The sequence below is a fragment of the Quercus suber genome, unplaced genomic scaffold (assembly GCF_002906115.3).
Source record: "Quercus suber isolate HL8 unplaced genomic scaffold, Cork oak 2.0 scaffold_371, whole genome shotgun sequence".
NCBI classification, from domain to species: domain Eukaryota; kingdom Viridiplantae; phylum Streptophyta; class Magnoliopsida; order Fagales; family Fagaceae; genus Quercus; species Quercus suber.
In genome coordinates, this window is record NW_027069823.1 from 625,161 (window position 1) to 644,161 (window position 19,001).

Below are 19,001 nucleotides of genomic sequence, written 5' to 3' on the forward strand. Positions count from 1 at the left end.
AACTTTTTTTTTTCCTGATCCTGAATACAATGGTAGCAGCCAAGGGAGTACTTATAATTTTCAGGCAAACTGCTTACTCTAAAGAATCGCTATGTTAAATGCTCCAAACTTAGAATTTTTTTTTTTTTTTTTTTTTAATTTCTTGTTTTGGGATTTTCATAAGAATTAAGCTCATGATCCCCCTTCATAACATCCTTTAACAACCATCTACCAATACTTTTGGAGTTATCTTTGAAATCTATATTTAATATAATATAATGCACTGTTTAAATGTGTTATATTACATATTACAATACTTTGTTTTCTTAAATACAGATTAACGTTGGCATTAATTTCTTAATCATACTGTTATGATTCTCCCACTACCAATCCATTTAGAAGACTATTTAAGCATTCTTCTAGTTACATATATGTGTTGGAAAGTGTTAATAGTCTGCACCATGGAGGTCCCATTGGTTCCAACTTCCAAACTCTCTGCGTTGGATGTTAAATTAGGGCCTATCAGTGGCTCACTCCAAGCTAAATAGCCCTCTATTTAACATAGCAGTTTTATATTCATGTTCGCCCCTATTTTTTACTACGAGTATGTACTTACCTACAAATTTCTTTCAATTAATTCTGATGTGTCTCTTGTAAGAAAATCACATTGTGCCTTAATACTATATATATATATATATATATATTCTTTGACACACTGCCATCCATTAGCGTTTACACTTTCATGGCCAAGAAGAACAAAGGAAAACATCCAAAATTTGATCATTTGGTAAATACCTATTGAAAGGATACAACTTGGATTAGAAAATTCAAATATACTGTTAGCTGTCAAGATGTTCATTGCAATTTGTATTAAGTAAATTTCAGCACAACTACATTAAATTTCACTTATTTGGTAAGGGTAAAAGATAAATTCCAAGTAGGACCCTGCAGTGGCAATGAGAAGCTAATTTATGAACTCATCCATTGACAAGTTTTGAGAAAGAAACAAGGAAGATATAGTTTATCAGAATCCAGGATTTGGAATGTAAGATTTGGATTTTGTTGTCAAAAATCAGGTTGTAAGATATTAAGGCCTTTTGGGGAGACACGTCATATCTGAATTTATAGTGCTTAATACTAATTGAACTTGTGCTGAGTTTATTGATTAGACATGGACTAAAGATTTTATCATTATGAACAGTGCATATGGCAAAAAATTTTACTTTGTTTTTTTATTTAGATGGGTGAGTTAGATTTATTGAAACAAGAATCAAAATACAAGAGGTTCAAAATAAGAAGCAACACAGAAAACACTTACCAAATATCAAAAACAGAACCTGCAATGAACTAGGCAGCAACACAGCAACAGTGAAAACAACACAAAGCAGAAATGGTGGCACCACAATCTTAGTATTTAAAGGTAGTAGAGGACACTCCCCAATCTGAACAAAGAATCTTGTTCATAAAAGTTTTTTCATTTGTTTTTTTTTTTGTATGAATAAAGAAAACACATACATATTTTTCTTTTTAGGTCAAATGTCATATACATTTTTGTATAGTTTACTCTTTCAGAAATTATATGCAAATGTCATTAAATAGAATTTTTAGCCAATCAAAGCCATTACATGTGAACATGCCAATGAAATACTTGGCATACTCAAACCACTCTAATGACAACAAATACAATTCAACTAAAACATCACTCTTTGGGTAGCATGAGTTCAAGAGGTTCATATGCTTTATATAGAAAAGATAACACAATTACAACAATACAATAACAAAGGCAGCAATGCAGGGGAGAAACAACTACTAATGTTCTGGTTGGTTGAGCACTCTAAAATCCTTGAAACATCGGCATTTGAAGCCTGACTGTAAGAAAAATAGCAATATAAATTAAAAAAATAAAATGTAATAGAAAAATGCCAAAAAGAGAATGATATATAATATATGAAAGGGGAAATGCAGGCTTACCAACTATAATTCACAGGCGAGTACAACTTGAGCAGTCAAATGTCTTTCCTATTGCAATAAAAAAAATTGGTAATGTGAATTATAACATTAGTAAAAGAATTTTCTACAAACTTAGAATTTTGAGTAATGGCTGTTGTCCAATTATTGCTTCATTCTACTCACAATGATATCTATAACATTATTGATTAGTTTCAAGCTAATTGGTAAAATAGAAGCAGTTTAATTTTAAGCAGTAGTATAAGAAAGAAGAAAAAACAGAGAATATTGAAAGATTATAGTAACTATTTGGGTTGTTCCGGTTGGTTGAGAAAAGAACAGTGTCTTGTTCGATCAGGCACTTGAAAATCCTCGAAACATTGGCATTTGAAGCTAAGCCTAACAGTATTAACAAGAGCAATATAAATAAAAAGATAAATGTAATAAAAAATGCAAAAAGAAAAAGGTCTATAATGTGTGAAAGGGGGAAATTCAGGCATTCAGGCTTACCAACTATAATTCATAGGCAAGTAAAACTTAAGCACTCAAACATCTTTCTTGTCCACAATAAACAAGCTTGGTAATGTGAATGCTAACATTAGTAAAAGAGTTGTCTACAAATTAGAATTTGAACAGTGCTTGTTGTCCAATTATTGCTTCATGCTACTCACAGTGATATCTATAAATTTCTTGATTAGTTTCAAGCTAATTGTCATACTAGAAGCTATTTATTTGTTAGAAGCAATAGTATAAGAAAGAGGAAAAAACAGGGAAGGGGAACCATTAAATTTTCAATATGTTACCAACCGGAAACAATGTTTATGATCATTTTTTGGAGGGAATGGGCAGAGTAACAGTGTAAGGGATAAGTATGTAGTAAGTTAGGCGCGCGGAAGAAAAAAGGAAACTAGCATCTCGAGTTTCTAAAACTCGAGATTTGCAATAAAAAATCGACTTTCAAAAACTCGCTTTCTGCTTTTTGTACTGCTGACCTGGAGAAAATGACACACCTAGATCTCGAGTTTTGAAAACTCGTTTTTTGAATATCGAGTATTTAAAACTCAAGTTTTGTTGGAAATAACATGTTCCACCTTAAGACCGTATTTAATGAAAGATTTCAAGGAACTCGAGTCTATAAGACTCGAGTTCTACTGCGCTTACTATTAAAAACATCACACACTTAACACGCCCATATAACACAAGCTCACAGACACACAACCTTCTCACCCAAAATAGAGCATCCTCACTAAGTCTCTCAGCCTCACTAACTCTCACCCTCACTAACTCTGACTCACCCATAACTCTCACACCACATTGCCTCTCACTCTCACTCACCACACAGCCTCTCTCACTGCTCTTCCTTCTCATCAAATTCATATCTCAGGTAAGGGTTTGCATAATTTGATTGTCATTGTAGTTGGGTAATAGTCTATGGGTGTGGGTTAAAGAGTTTGAGTATTTATTTTGTAGATAGTTGACATAACTTAGTTAATTTTCCATTATGCAACGTTTATAGAACTTTGTGTTGGTAGTCTTAATTTTTTGAGTATTTATTTGCCCATAAAAAGAAATGGTAAAAATCTCATTTAGCTCTACGTAACCTAATATGTAAATTCTTCAAATAACGTACTAAATACAAAGTTAGTACAATCTTTTGGAGCTAAAAACAACATAAAAAAGAAGAATTGAGAAAGAAATCTAACAAAACAGAATATGTACGAATGTGGAGAGAATATATGGAACCTTATGAATTTTTTATCATATCAGGAGGATCCTTCTCATCATAAATCTAGCCTAATAGATTAGTTTTGAAACTAACTAAATAAAATGGTTTAGATTGTGAAATAATACTGTATAAAATAATCTGTCTTTAGGTCTGTAACTGGAATAGCCTATTGGAATTCTTGGTTACCTGTTAGGATACTAGCTGTATGTACTGAAGCTACCATGTGTTGTATTGTATGGTAGTATTGTTAGCACAATAATACAGTTAGTTACAATAATGCAGCTATTCAGTTAAGCTATTAAGTTGAAATGCAGCTAGTTAGTTAGTTAGCTTTTGGGTGGGAATTGGTTAAGCAGAGATTGCATTGTATATAAGCTGCTAAGATGATCAATTAGAGGTTATCTAGAGAATTAACCCAAGTTTGTGCCTATGTTCTTCCTTCTTTGTTTAGGAGGTTGGTTACCCTTGAAGTAACTGTGATTTTCTTCCTCAATCCTCATTCCTTCCTTGTCAAATTTCTGAACTACCAAGAACTTAACATTACCCTTATACCGAAGAACTAATCACCAACTGCTCCTATAATGGTCTAGCAGACTAGCACAAATAAGTGCAGAATATACTAACAATGCAAATAGCAGAAATTGGTATATGACACAGTCCTCAAATTTCTTGAATTAAGCAATCACATACTGTGTTCACTTTTAAATTGAACAAAGTATGATAACATAGCATCAAATCAGAAACAAAAAGTATGACAAAATTTAGGTTTATAAGTCAATAAGGCTGAGTTTATAGTTGTTTTTTATGCAATCATGGTTCAGATTATGTGATTTAACTAACACAGTAACTTGACTTGAACAGGTTCACAATGCCTGAAATTGATATAATCCAATACCACGGTGGTCCGCTTAAGAATGCCAATGCGAACAAGGGATTGCCATTTGAAGGGCCGGGTATAAAGACCTATTATACTCAAATTGATCGTAGGTTGAAGACCCTTGATGAATTGAAGAAGGTTGTCATGGAAGAGTTGTGTGAGAATCCTGCTGTGCATAACATACAAATTACTTATCGTATGCCAAATGAAATCTTGAAGCATCGGATTAATTACAAGTATATGGCGATAGAAACAGACAAATATGTAAAGAGCATGTTTGACAAGTTGGAGAGAATAGCTGAAGTAACTAACATTGAGTTGTACATACAGTTGGAGTTGAGTGCAGTCTGGCAAGAGGATATCCAACAAACAACCACAAGCTTACAAGTTACGGTTCCGGATGCTCAATATGAGTATTCTACACGTGTAGAGGATGATGATGTTCATGCCGATGGTGATGATGATGATGATGATGACGACGACTATGTTGATGAGACTACTGCCATTAACAATGATGATGACGATGATGACGACGACGACTATGTTGATGAGAATATTGCCATTAACGATGAATATTTTGCTGAAAGAGATGAGTATGAAGATATGATTGGCAGAGGGGACTTTGGGGACTTTGAGAGGGACATTGATGACGACGAGACATTAGATGGTAGTGAACCTTATGCAGACAATGTTATTAGCGTCCAAAACATTGCGAACACAATCCCTGCCTACGAACCTCCTGCATTGTCATTCTCTGCAAATACTTGGGAAAATATGGTTGATCCTTCACATATTGAGTTGCCATTTGTGTCTACTTGGAGAGAGGGGATGAATTTGTGCAAAGGGTTGACGTTTGCCAATAAAGAGGAGGTGAAGTGCGTATTAACAAATTGTGCCCTCAAGGAAAACAAACATTTTACTTACACTAGGTCAACGACGAAAAAACTTTGTGCGAAATGCGTGCATGAGTCATGCAAGTGGTATGTCTGTGTAGTTATGAAGCCCAATCTCCACCAACTATGGATGGTCACCGTGTATGTGGGTCCTCATATGTGTGTACAGATTAGGTTGCGAAATGATGGTAGAATGATGAATTGTAATTTTATTGCATCAGACATCCATCAGAAGTTATGTGAGGATTACACTACCCCAGTTAAGCATCTCATATCTATGATAGAGACGAAATATAATGGCCATATGCCTTCTTACTACAAGGTATGGGATGCGAAACAAAAGGCGATTGCGAAGATGTTTGGGAATTGGGAAGAGTCTTACCAAAGATTGCAAAAGTTGCTAATGGCATATATTGATCAGGACCCGACTACCCAAGTGTTCTATCATGTCACACCCACCGATGAAGATGACACTGTATTGTTGCATTATGTGTTTTGGTCTTTCGGTCCATGCATATCAGGATTCAAATACTGCAAGCCGGTTATCAGTATTGTTGGGACCCATCTGTATGGTAAATATCAGGGAAAGTTGTTGGTCGCAATGGCAACCGACGCTAACAACAAGGTATTCCCTCTCGCCTTTGCTGTTGTGGATTGTGAGTCAGGGTCCAGTTGGAGGTGGTTTTTACAGTGCCTAAGAGAAGCGATTGGCCACGTGATACCTGACGAAGGCATTTGCATAATTTCTGACCGACATCTTGGTATCAAAAACGCCATTGCAAACTAGCCTAGAAGGGATGATGGAAGAACACGGGTATTTCATAGATATTGTCTTCGACATATTGCTAGCAACTTTAACACCCATTTTCAGAACTCAACTCTAAAGTCAACGGCGTTGAAAGCGGGATATGCTAGTCAGACAATTAAATTTGATACCATAATGGAGTCCATTAAGTAGGTGGAAATTGAGGCCATTAGGAATAAGAAGAAGGTGACGGGGAAGGATGGCAAGGAAAAGAATCAAGATTATCTTCCATACACATACCTAATGAGCGAGTCTGTGGATATGTGGACCCAGTCACATGATGGTGGAAGACGTTTTGGGGCAATGACAACCAATATATCAGAGTGTTTTAATGGTGTATTGAAAGGTGCACGGGGCCTTCCTATTGCTGTGTTGGTTGAGTTCACTTGGAACAAACTTGTTCAATATTTCCACGACCGGCGCAAAGAATACCATTTTGAGTTCTCAGAGGGTAAGAAATGGAGTGCACATGCCTTATCCACGTGGGAAGGAAATAAGCGTAAATCTGAGAAACATTATCTCAAGCCATTTAGCAATGAAGAGCTGATATTTCAAGTAGTTACCCAACTCAACACGTGTAGTGCAGGAGGGGGAAACTACAATTATGAAGTTCGGTTACAGGATAAAACATGCAGTTGTGGGAAATGGCAAAACATAGGAATCCCGTGTTCACATGCAATTAGAGTATGTAACTATTTGCATATTGATTCGACCACATATATTCACCCATGTTATGGTTTGAACAATGCCCTTAACACTTATAAGCATGCATTTGTGGTTCCTAAGTCACAGTCATTGTGGGGGGATCCCATTGGGCCAAAGTGGTTGCCTAATCCAGCATTGTTACGGGCCAAAGGGAGACCAGCGAAGTCAAGAATAAGGAATGAGATGGATGGAGTGAGGAATAAGGATCGAGAACGGCAATGGCGGAGGGAGGACACAGATTTGATAGAGAGTCAACCTAAGCAGACATGTGGACTGTGTCATGCTTCCGGGCATAACCGCAGAAAATGTCCGCAGTCCCGTGGCGCTTCCACAAGCGGTCACGTTCCACAGTAGGTAGGTAGATGCCAAAAAGTTATGCATTGGTTAAATAATTGTTGTTCATTCGATGTTTACCTAATGTTTACTATCTTGTCTCCTAACGTGATTACTCTACGTTTTTCAGGCATGCTTCCATGGATGACGTTTTTGTCATGCAGACCTTTGATCTTAGGAAAAGTAACTACATTGTATTGGCTCTATGTAAACTTTTTGGACTTTTTGTTGAATGTACTTGTAATTCTCTATCCAATGTACCTCTATGAAGATTGTGATTTGAGTAGTACGGTTAGAATTGCAAATTAAGCATGGTTACGCATGTTTAGAATGTTGATACATTGAGAATGTCTTTTGTTGTGATGCAAATGCATTTGCATTGTAAAACTATATTTATGAATAGAGCGTAACAATTTCTATAGCTTGGTGCCTAGCGATAATGCATTTTGATGTAATTTATGTGCATTTACATTCTCAACTTCTCTGCCTCTCAATGAGTGTTAGATTACATTCTCAGCTTCTTTATCTATGTTTCTCAGCAGGTGCATGTACACATTTCAGTTTATGAAACTCGAGTTCTACTGGGAAAAACAGAGCAATTTGCCTGAACAGGGGATTTGCCAAAGTGTAAAAAAAAATAAAATTTCCTAGTGGAACTCGAGTTTATGAAACTCGAGTTCCACTGGGAAAAACAGAGCAAAACAAGGGAACCCTTCTGCCTGAACAGGGGATTTGCCAAAGTAAAAAATATAATAAAATTCCCTAGTAGAACTCGAGTTTATGAAACTTGAGTTCCACTGGGAAAAATAGGGCAAATCAGGGGAACCCTTCTGCCTGAACAGGGGATTTGCCAAAGTAAAAAAAAAAAAAAAAAAAAAAAAAAAAAAAAAAAAAAAATAACCCAGTGGANTGAACATGAAGGCACATCTGGCTGAAGTTATTTATCTTGTTATTTGTAAAAAAATTGTTCAAGAAGAATCTTATTTGTTTCACTAAAAAAAAAAGAATAAATGAATAAATAAACATAAAAGAAAAGGAAAGAGAAGAAAATAAGAAGCTTATCTAGCCTTTCAAATTTAGGCACGTACAAAAAGTTAATCTGATTTCCCATATTAAATTATAATTATAGTTTATGTATGTGCTATAGAGTATAGAGAGAAAAAGACATAACATAATTATATAATATTTTTAAAAATTAGAAAAAGCTTATTCTTAAAATCATGAAAAACCTTATTTTTATAATTCTATAGATCCATTTATTTTAAATTATTTGTTATTCTTCTATTGATCCAATTTTACTATCAAGTTTCATATTCTAATATTATATTGTTTCTCCATTTATTGTAAGGCAAAAGAAATATGGTTTGAAAGAAAAATCGATTTTGAGAGTATATTGAAGAGCTAAATAGTCGTTTCCCATTCTTATTTACAATCCAAAAAATACATCCCAAATAAAAACCCTTATGGTCTCTCTTCCCAAAAGCCTTGAGTGGGAAACGACACGGAAGCCTTGAGTGGTGGTTATTAGTTTTTTGGCAAAAAGTATTTTAATAGAAAAAAAAAAAAAATCAAAAGCATGATATAAAAATGCTTTATGGTTTTACGTGTGGGACAATAACACTACTCTAAAAGATTACCATTTTATATCTTTATTCGCACTCTTGAGGGTTGAGGGGTCCATTAGTGGTAGGGCATATATGATTCATTAAACCAAAAAAAAAAAAGATCAGCTTTCATGGAATATACCCTCAGAATCATGCACCAACACGTGTCCAAAGATTAGCCCAAGGAGCTTTATCCGGCACAGGTCCAATCCCATAAAGTCTGATTTTTTTTTTTTTTTTTTAGGGACAAAATCATGGTAATTTATCATACATGCTACATAACCATCACACCATTCTGCACTGTAAGAAACTTTAAGGAAAGCAATGTGTAGTTGGCATTCCTAAGTCTAAACTTAAGAAACCTCTCCCAAACATTGGGAGCTCAAACACAATCAAAGCTCCTTTTTTGTTCAAAGCTTATTCATAGGCAGTGCACCTCACCTAAACCCCACAGAAGCAGTAGCCTTGTGCACTGTGATTGCCACCCCCCCTCCACCCCTCTCCTCTTTTTTAAATCAGCCTAACAAGTGCTGATGCATCCACACACAGAAGCACGCTGCCGAGGAGCAATGATGTATATATATATGGTGATCATGTCTAAAAACAGAATTCATAAGTATACTCCCGATTGATAACTTTTTTTCAAAACTTCGAATCTGTCAAGAACCCTGTTCTAAATCCATATCAGCATTATGAAGATTCGTGTCTTAAAAACTTTAACTATTTGTTTTTATTTACTAAGTCACTTCCATTATTAATTCTCTAGAGTATGAATATGAACATATATATGAAATATAATCGGTCATGCTTACAACTTTAGGCAAGAAATTTGTTAAAACTTTACCATTCTCTATTTTCATCACACTTTGGAGCATTGTATCCATCTTTGTCTTAATATCATAACTATCATCCATGTGTGGCACAAGAAGAGTGAGCTCCCTGTAGATATCACATACAAACCTGCATATCTTCTCAGCAAATTGAAGTTCACCTTCTGATATTCGGCCAATTGCCAACCGCATCAGCTCTCCAGTCAAGTCCGCAAGCTGTACAAGAACAATGAGCATTTTGTTCTCAAAAAAGGAAAAAAGAAAAAGTGGGCAATCTTTTGACTGTTAGAAGAAAATTTTTTCAATTTTATTTGTAATTATTTAGAAGTCAAATAGATCAATTTGACAACTTTAATTATCACAAGGAATTAACTACATCTTCAAAGAATACATCATCATGGATCTTTACATATGTCTCATTGCACCATTGATGTCATCAGTTTCTCATTTCCAGAAAAACAATCCCCCCCCCCCCTCCCACCCCTCTCCTCTTTTTTGAATCAGCCTAACAAGTGCTGATGCATCCACAAACAGAAGCACGCTGCCGAGGAGCAATGATGCATATATATATGGTGATCATGTCTAAAAACAGACTTAATAAGTATACTCCCGATTGGTAACTTTTTTTCTAAAACAGACTTCATAAGTAGACTATGCATGGTAGTTTTATCATTATATTTGCTCCTTTTTGTTACTCTAGCTAATTTCAAGGCCAAAGTTATTAGCAAAGAAATCTATAAACTTGTTGATAGGAGAAGACGTTTTCCTAAGGGCCGAAGCAACTTGTTGCTACTTGCAAGGCTGTGGCTTGAATTGAGGATATAAATCACCAAATCCATTATGGCTTTTTCCTCCTTATATTAAGGCATGAGATTAAGAATCACATTTCTTTGGAGGTAAAAGTTAGAAGTTAGAACACATCCCTAACTTTTTTATAGTTGTAAATTGAAATTCTCACTTGGACTAAAAAATAAAAAGCAGTACTAACAAATGTGTCATTTTTATTTTTTGACCGGCATTAAAGGAAATCAAACAGAGGACAACAATCCAATTCCAAACCAAAACCCTGTAAGAATCTGTCCCCTTTCAAGGGCCATAATAAGGCAATGTCATACTGAAATTCATTTTCAAAAAAACATGAAGACCCTTCTGATCTCAAATAACAGACATTCGCACCAGCTTATTGTAAAGAATGTGGTCATCCCCTACTGGTGTTGCTCTCTAACAATGCACTTTACACAAGTTCCTGATGCATGAGATACATTAGCTACCAGACAATCAACACAAAAATATCAACCAAGGAATTAAAAATAGAAAATATGGACAAAACCCAAAAAGTATCAAATTTCCTTTCAGGATTGAGTTGATTGGAATTGACAACAACCATCACACTCAAAGTGCACGAGTAACAATGTTTTCAACAACTGAATTTGATCTTCACTCAATCTCAGGACAGATATCTATCCATGTATCTACATATGCGCATAACTACCTGTCTTTGCCAGTGTGTGAATTAGATGTCTTTTGGCAACAAACTTGAGCATGAGTAAAACTGATCAAAAAAAGTTTCAGACAATATAATTACAGACCTCTTTTTTCAAAGAAAGTAGGCGCTCTCTCTCTGCAACAGCCTTCTTGTGAGCAAGCCATTGCCCATTGGTCTCTCCATGCATCCAAAGAAGGGAGACATTCAGACAAATCTGGAACAAACAGTACAGTGACCTTATGGCTTAAAAGTCCATCCTTGCCAAGACTGTCATAGTGTATCTGCAAACGCCAAGTAGAATTAAAAACAACATACAGGCACGTAACCAAAAACAAAATCTATAAATACAACCCAGAAGCGTCAAAAGAGTTCAAAAACACAATATATTGCACTTTCTCATCTGCATCATAACCAAAGAAAAACGTTTTTGGATTTTTTGGTCAAAAAAGACGATACCTAAAAAGTTATAAACAAGGAGTTTGAACCTGTACAGTAAAATATTACATATTGAAGTAGCCAAGACTCCAAAAAAAATAGGGATAAGGCTACCAACCAATCACCACTTCTAGACCCTGTTAAAGTGGAAGCTTTGGGTTCAAATTACTTTATGAAAGTAGCCAAGAATTTAGATGTAAATGTAATGTTTGGGGAAATATCTCTGTTGTTAGTGAAAATATACTTAGGCTAATTTAATGATTTAGTGTACGTTTTGACAATTAAACCATCTTCTACTAATTCATAAAGCAAAGATCTCAATAAGAAAATAGCTCAAACATAAAGCAGAGCCTTGAAGAAATTCCATTCCAATGTCAGCCACCTTAGATAACCGAAAAGGCCTATTGAAAAAAGCTATAAAAGCCACAACGAGTATGGTCACTGTTGTAACAAAAATTCAAACTAACTGAAGTGGTCCTAATAAATGTAACAATCATTGAAAGAAAATTCTACCTCAAGAAAACGATTCCAATGATGGCAGTTCTGCAAATCAAGTTGAGTGACATCTTTTGCATATCTAAAAAAAAAACTTCAAAAGGCCATTTGAAGAACATCATTTCTAGACATTTGAGTGACAACTTTAATTATCACAAGGAATTAACTACATCTTCAAAGAATACATCATCATGGATCTTTACATATGTCTCATTGCACCATTGATGTCATCAGTTTCTCATTTCCAGAAAAACAAATAGTTAAAATAGCATAAAACTGAGGTCATTACCCCCAAGAGATAGTCAAGGACATTAATTTGCAAAGGCTCAAGAGGTGGATCACTAAGACATAACAAAGTTGCATTTATTGGCTATTAGGCCCGAGATTGGCAAAGAAGAAGGTTAGGCCATACATTACAGAGATAAGGTATATAGGAAATTTATCCAACAAATAATCAACTAAACTAATAATAAAATCAAATAAAATAAGTAAAATCTTGCTTGCCAGATCTGTTGGACGAGGCTGGTGGTAATAAAATCTAATATTAACTTTAGAATATTGCCAGCTACATAACTTTCAAAATTGAAATCAAATTAAAACACACTTACCAGAAGCAGCAACAGGAGCTGCATTGCCCCTTTTCTCTGTTTCTTGGTTGCCCTTTCTTCCAGATGTTGATAAAGGCTTGCGACTCACATCTTTACTTGGTTGAGAACCAGATGTATCCACCCCTCCTTCACGTTTCTGCCGGGCTTGCTCAGCCATTAGTTGCCATTTTGAAAGCATGTCATCTCCTCCAACAGCTGCACGGGCTGCGACGTTTGCCGCTGTTGTCCTCCCCTCCTTCACGTTTCTCAATATCAACCCGCTACAATGATCCACTAAAATTCAGAACCATTTAATTAAGTTCTAAAAGAAACTGGGTCCTCAATTAGGTGTGAAACTGGGGGTCATGTACACAATTTATCACATGCAGAACATATCTATGGCTCTGTGACTATTGCAATGACAATCAGAATTTAGGCAATAACCAATAAATAGGAATTACTGCCCAACAGCCCTTTCCCTTTTTGTATAACTTCTATTCTCAAATTCCATGTCGGTGCATGGATATGTTTTGGCTAATTATAAAGCCTACGAAGCAACACTAAGACTAATTTTCTAACCAACAAAAATTATTAAAAATGAAATAAAAAAAAATGGGGAAGGGAGGGGGAGGGTGGGAAGAGCCTCCAAACCTGCATGAGCCGCGTATTGACTGGCCTTTACTGGCTTCTTGGAAGCATTGCAATATACCTTGACATTCATATAAAAGAAGTAAATATCAATCTTATGTGAAAAGCAGATCTGCCATGTGAACAAATACAAACATAATCTAAATCAATCACATTTCTCAATTAGTTGATGTAACTAACGGTCCAAATTAAAAAATGTACTAAACAAGCTCCTCTCGTTTTAGGTGAGGTATTCATCAAACCTGTCCTAACAAAGGACTCTTCAATATGATATAAAGAGAAAACATACTATGATTATTTGACACCAAAAGAAATAAGCAACAAGGCTTTTAACGAGCAAAGGCAAAGCGTTACAGCTTGCCATATAAACTACATACATTAAATCAAAAGGCTTTTAACGAGCCTTTGATCTAAGCCACCATTTTTATTTTGGTCATTATCCGGGGATGCACAAGTCCCATTTTATCTTCATTACAGTAACACACAAATCACTTCTTTCATATGCAAACCAATGACTCAAGACCATAGATCATAGCAACTGCTAACTCCAAATAATCACAAATTCATGCAAACTTCTGTGAAAAGAGGGTTAATGTAGTTAACCAGATGATCAAGACTAGTTTCTAATAATTTCTGTTTGGAGAAGCTTACTAAATCATTACCACACAAAAATTACAGTAGGCTCCCATATGATCATATTAGATTACATTTGCTTATACAAATATGATACTTCATTAGCATATCCTTGCTATACTGCATCCTACTTTGAAATAGATTTTTGTATCAATGTTTCTATATTGTATTGTGTTAAGGAAAGAGTTCCTATTGATGATAGTGCTGATTTTGTGATTATGACAGCAAGCTCTCTTCCATATATAAACCCAGTGGCTACTGCAGAAACCAAGTCAACCAGCACCTCTAATATTGGAAGATCAAACAGAGCAAATCACTCTAAGGAGTGTGCCCCACATGTAGACATATTCCATTGATTTCTCATTGTTATATGTATATCCGTATATTCATTGCATAGGTTCTATAGTCTATATATCTTTTTCTTTGCTGTAACTCACGTATTCTGTATAAGTGAGAATTCTCCTTTTGTATCATTAAGATCTTTACGTATTGTATCCATTTGCCATATCCCTATCCAAGCTTTCTAGCAAGACCAACTGCAACAATATGCTTTAGACTCTGGATGATCAGAAAAAGTATGACAGGCATGATTTTTGAACAAAGTTCAATGACAAAAAATCACAGAACTACTAGAGTGAATAAATATTTAAAATTTTGAATAGGCTACACAGACATCTACTTATAGATCAAGTAAACACTATAAATGAATATTTTCAAGAAACTAAACCATTTAAATTTGTCTTCTTATGGAAGAATAAAGTCACCTCTGATCATATACTTGCACCATTCTACACTCCATCCTCTCCGATCTGACAATAGACCCGCCATTACTTAACCTAGATGAAAGCAAAAGGAACAATTTATCATTCAGAATGTACTGAAGAGAACTTTAAACTATATCATTTTCAAATTACCTCTCCTTGTAGAGGACAGGATATATTCGTGTGACTCCAACTATAGTCTGAGGGACTAGACCAGCGTTACTCTTAATGCACCTAAATGCTAAAGGAGAACCAACAACTTTACCTAGGGATATAGATTTGAGGACCATGCATTAGAAGGCAAGAAGAAAATTTGCATATGTCTTATGCCATATAAGACTGGACATAAACAAAAATTTAAACCCAAACAATGCTCACAGAATCCCAGCCGATCAGCCCAATGAGCTCTATATGTGCCATTCATGTGCAATAGCAGACTAACTGTCCTGGACACCTGAAATTGAAGCAAAAGCCTCAGACAAGCCTGTAAAGATAAGGTAAACATTTCCAACAGTTCAACAACAAAAAATAAACCAGAAAGAACCTCAAGGGGTGAAACAGGCCCAAGCCAGCCACATAATCCTGCTCCCCAGATCTTCACAGGGAAAAATAAACTGTAAGGAAGCGCATTCTAGAGGAAATCTTCTAATCAAAGGAAGGCAGGAAAAAAAACAGACAAATGAACATCTTACCCGAAGTTTCTGCCCCACAAACAGTTTTCCGGCAGCAAGCAGCTTTGACAGTGGTACATCCAGTACAGCATCCATTGCATACCTGTGAGCCAAGGTGATATTACCTGATGTCATGAAGCAGTAAATAAAGCAAATTCAAAAACAAAGCAATTGAATTCAACATACAAAAACTTTGACATTTGAGAATTTTCTATGACATATATCTCACATGCACCATCCATAAGACAAAGTAATTTGATGCATGCATTTTTAACAAACCTCTTTTTCAAGGTTCACCAATTTTGCGTTTTTTAACCCTCGTGTTATGTTTGGGCAGGGGAGGAGGCTGCGGGGCATCATCCTTAGGCTCATCGTCATGTTGCAAAGACATTAGATGCATACAATCAATATTCGGTGTAATTGTAAATAATAAAGTGAACTGCAAAATAGGCATATACAGGAAAATTAATGTTATCATACCATAGAGTTGGGTTTGTGTCCTATTTTATGTCCACCTGTCCCACAAATGGGAGCTCTTCTAGCACGTTGTGGTCTACCTCGTGGGGGTGAAGGCTGAGGAGGGGGATTCTCGTCTGGTACATCAGTATCTAGCTGTGGAGTGTCAGTCCCAACCGGAGGTCCTACAGGGTCGGATGAGGATGAGGTAGGTGGGTAATGATGCTCTGTGTAGAGGCCAGGAGTGGGGATCATTGTCATGGGTTCAGTATGGGGTGGGTCTATGGGCAAAGTGGGTGCACTAGAGCTGGTGGGTGGGTATGAGGGTGTCTCGGGGTGCAATGGAGGGTTCAACTGAGAATGGATATCAAGATCGAAACTGGGCTGTGAAGGTGGGGTGGGTGAAGGGACCTCGAGCTGAGGAGATGCATCTACCATGGGTGGAGGGACCTCGGACTGAGGAGATGCATTTGGGATGGGTGGAAGGACCTCGGTCTGGGGAGATACATCTATAATGGGTGGAGGGACCTCAGGGTGGGGAGATGCGTGCAGGATGGGTGCAGGTATCTCATGACTACTTACAACCCGAGGGGTTGTTGCACGCTGACCACGGCCCGTAGCTGCACTTGTGCTTGGGCTTGCTATAGCAGGCCGACCACGGCCTCTAGCTGTAATTGGGCTTGGGCTTGCTGTAGCAGGCCAACCACGGCCCTTTGTTGTGCTTGTGCTTGGGCTTGCTGTAGCAAGCCGACCACGGCCCCTAGCAACGCTTGTGCTTGGGCTTGCAATATCACGCCGAGCACGGGTCGGTGTAGTTACGGGTGCTGCACTTGTGCTTGGGACTGCAGTAGTTGCTGATTTAGTCTCAGTACGGTTGTTTGCCTGCCCAGTGGCTGCAGGATCACCACCAAGCCCAGCCACAGTATATAGGATGCGCCGGATATGGTTGTGTTCTCGGCTGCCTACCAGAACCCAATTCAACAACGCTAAATGACTTTCAATTTGAAACAGAGAAAGAATTAGTACAATCAGAATTTTCCACATTTATGTAACAATTATAAAATGCATAATATAGAATGTATTAATCTACTTAAATACTCATCTAAACTAAGAACTGAAAGTTTTATTATGATACTATATGCAACAGAAACTCTTTTTAATTGGATGTCAGTCAGATCAAACCAAATTTGTTCAAAGAAGAAATCAATTGATCCTACGTTCGTACATGTACTAAAGAAAAAACAAAGCAAGCTAGGAAATATAATTAGAACACATTACCAGCTGATGTAATTTAGCGCTGTTGCGGTCGACATACTTTAGAGTGACCGGACCGTACCATTGGTAATAGTCATGATTGCAGGCCATCTCACCAGTCTGAGGAGGTGCATGGCAAAGTCGTTGTTCTCGACTATTCCATGAAATGATATACGGTTCATGCTCTTGCCTCCAATTCTTTTCCACCTTCCCACGTAAGTCTATTCTGTGCAGCCTTTCATCATACACAACACCGTCAGGCCGCTCTTGCGCCAACCCAAACTGTCAAAGGACACGATCTGGGTGGTGCATCTCCATTATGCAATAACACACAAGCGGCACCCTTGCTGTCCACGTACCCCTCCCTGCAGCGCAGAAGTCAGGAAGGTGGGCGAAGTGTGCCTCGTATGGCTGCCACACAATCTACAATAGAAACAAAAAACAATTATCATAGCATCTTAAAATGTGAAACAAGGGAGAATACATAGATACAAGGAAAAACAAAAATTAAAACGGAAAATATGTTAAAGTATGAAGCAATCGTATTCTTAAGGAAAATTAACATAACCAAACAAAATTTTTGAATATTATTACCTGGTTTAGCTGCATTGTAACTAATTGCTCACGATAGACGACTAAGGCCATCCCGGATGGCCTACTCTTCGAGCCTGGCACCCGCACCCACCTACAGTTACGAGCGAATAACATAAGATAAGTAGCTCCTTAGTTACTAAGAAGAGTACATTGCATAACACACTAAATATCAAAAAAATACTTACTTAACGGCAAGTGGAGCATACGACCACGGGCCATAATCACATCCAGGTGTAGGCTCTATCCTCGGGCACAAGAATGGCAACCTTGCCCATGCCCAATACTGGATCAAGGTGCACGCCCCACCAATCTGCGATGCCCTTTTTTCACTTGCCCGACACAACTCTCGATACAACCAGGCCAAGCAACCACTGCCCCAACTATATTGTGGTGGATCACGCAAGTTCCGCAGTTGCTCCAAAAACATCAGATGCACCCTATCTCCCGACTTGTCCATAAAAAACTTATCCCCTAGTAGTGCTAAAATATAACACCGGGCATACTTGTGTACCTGAATCTCCGTTGCGTCATGAGGCAGTGGCGTTGCAATGGCCTCAAGAAGGCGGCTGATAAGAAGTCTTTGCCCCACCAAAGTTTTGTTGTCATTCGCCGGAGTAAAACCAAGCAACTCCATGCAAAGAGTGCTCCAAGTTCCATCTAACACATTAGTCGGCCCAACCAAGACCTCACCGTCTATAGGAAGTCCAAAAATGACCTCCACATCTTGTAGGGTGATCGACATCTCACCATGTAGAAGATGGAACGTATGAGTCTCTGGCCGCCATCGCTCAACTAGGGCCGTTATAAGACAATTATCTATCTCTCTGGAAGGGGCCCTAAACAATCCTTCAAGCCTTAGCAACTTGATAATGTCAATCACCCGATTATCTCGCATTTGAATGTTTGCCATCTCCTTAGTGCGACCACGGCACGTAAGTGGGCCCGAGTCCTACAAAATCAATAAAAATTATAGCAGTTATTAGAACTACAAATACAATTTTGAAAGAACTTGCTAACTAAAAGTCAAAAATAACGTAAAAATTAAAGCAGTTGTTAGAATTAGACATTTCACCTCGCCATTCCAAATGGCATGTGATCGATGATGTCGTTGTCGCGTCAACAATGACTCATCACTAGGACCAGGCTGCAAGATCTGTGACCCCTCATCAATCCAAGGCTCCATACTGCAAAGAGTGCTACTGTGAGATCATTAATAGTGTGAGGGCAAAGGAAGGGCAAAGAAAATAATAGATATAATTCATCTAAAATTGAAGCATGTATA

General features: G+C 37.2%; 2 protein-coding genes and 1 long non-coding RNA gene across 3 annotated transcripts; all 3 read right to left on the reverse strand.

Moving 5' to 3' along the window:
* Positions 1-10,715: 10,715 nt before the first annotated feature.
* On the reverse strand, positions 10,716-13,309 carry LOC136061997 (uncharacterized). The gene is made up of 2 exons (XR_010623846.1): positions 12,724-13,309; positions 10,716-11,466 (listed from the first exon to the last, which is right to left on the reverse strand). It is a non-coding gene; the product is annotated as an uncharacterized LOC136061997 (long non-coding RNA).
* An 832-nt stretch (positions 13,310-14,141) lies between these two features.
* Positions 14,142-15,534, reverse strand: LOC111988228 (protein BREAST CANCER SUSCEPTIBILITY 2 homolog B). Its single transcript, XM_065760539.1, has 5 exons — positions 15,437-15,534; positions 15,289-15,339; positions 15,123-15,198; positions 14,898-15,009; positions 14,142-14,819 (listed from the first exon to the last, which is right to left on the reverse strand). Exons 1-5 carry the CDS (start codon positions 15,509-15,511, stop codon positions 14,744-14,746), a joined length of 390 nt encoding a protein of 129 aa, XP_065616611.1. The 5' UTR covers positions 15,512-15,534; the 3' UTR covers positions 14,142-14,743.
* A 355-nt stretch (positions 15,535-15,889) lies between these two features.
* Positions 15,890-17,770, reverse strand: LOC136061991 (extensin-like). The gene is made up of 3 exons (XM_065760526.1): positions 17,720-17,770; positions 17,485-17,548; positions 15,890-16,833 (listed from the first exon to the last, which is right to left on the reverse strand). The coding sequence occupies exons 1-3, from the start codon at positions 17,768-17,770 to the stop codon at positions 15,890-15,892; spliced, it is 1,059 nt and encodes a 352-aa protein (XP_065616598.1).
* Between the last annotated feature and the right edge of the window lie 1,231 nt (positions 17,771-19,001).

What these genes read in the sequence shown, in the direction of transcription:
- LOC111988228 (XM_065760539.1), bottom strand. Translation starts at nt 15,511, where the DNA reads ATGGATGCTGTACTGGATGTACCACTGTCAAAGCTGCTTGCTGCCGGA. An exon ending in GGCCTGTTTCACCCCTTGAG is followed by an intron (nt 15,199 to 15,288) that starts GTTCTTTCTGGT and finishes CTTCAATTTCAG; the next exon opens with GTGTCCAGGACAGTTAGTCT. An exon ending in GGCTGATCGGCTGGGATTCT is followed by an intron (nt 15,010 to 15,122) that starts GTGAGCATTGTT and finishes CTATATCCCTAG; the next exon opens with GTAAAGTTGTTGGTTCTCCT.
- LOC136061991 (XM_065760526.1), bottom strand. Translation starts at nt 17,770, where the DNA reads ATGGCCTTAGTCGTCTATCGTGAGCAATTAGTTACAATGCAGCTAAAC. An exon ending in TTACAATGCAGCTAAACCAG is followed by an intron (nt 17,549 to 17,719) that starts GTAATAATATTC and finishes TTTCTATTGTAG; the next exon opens with ATTGTGTGGCAGCCATACGA. An exon ending in CTTCTGCGCTGCAGGGAGGG is followed by an intron (nt 16,834 to 17,484) that starts GTACGTGGACAG and finishes GGGTTCTGGTAG; the next exon opens with GCAGCCGAGAACACAACCAT.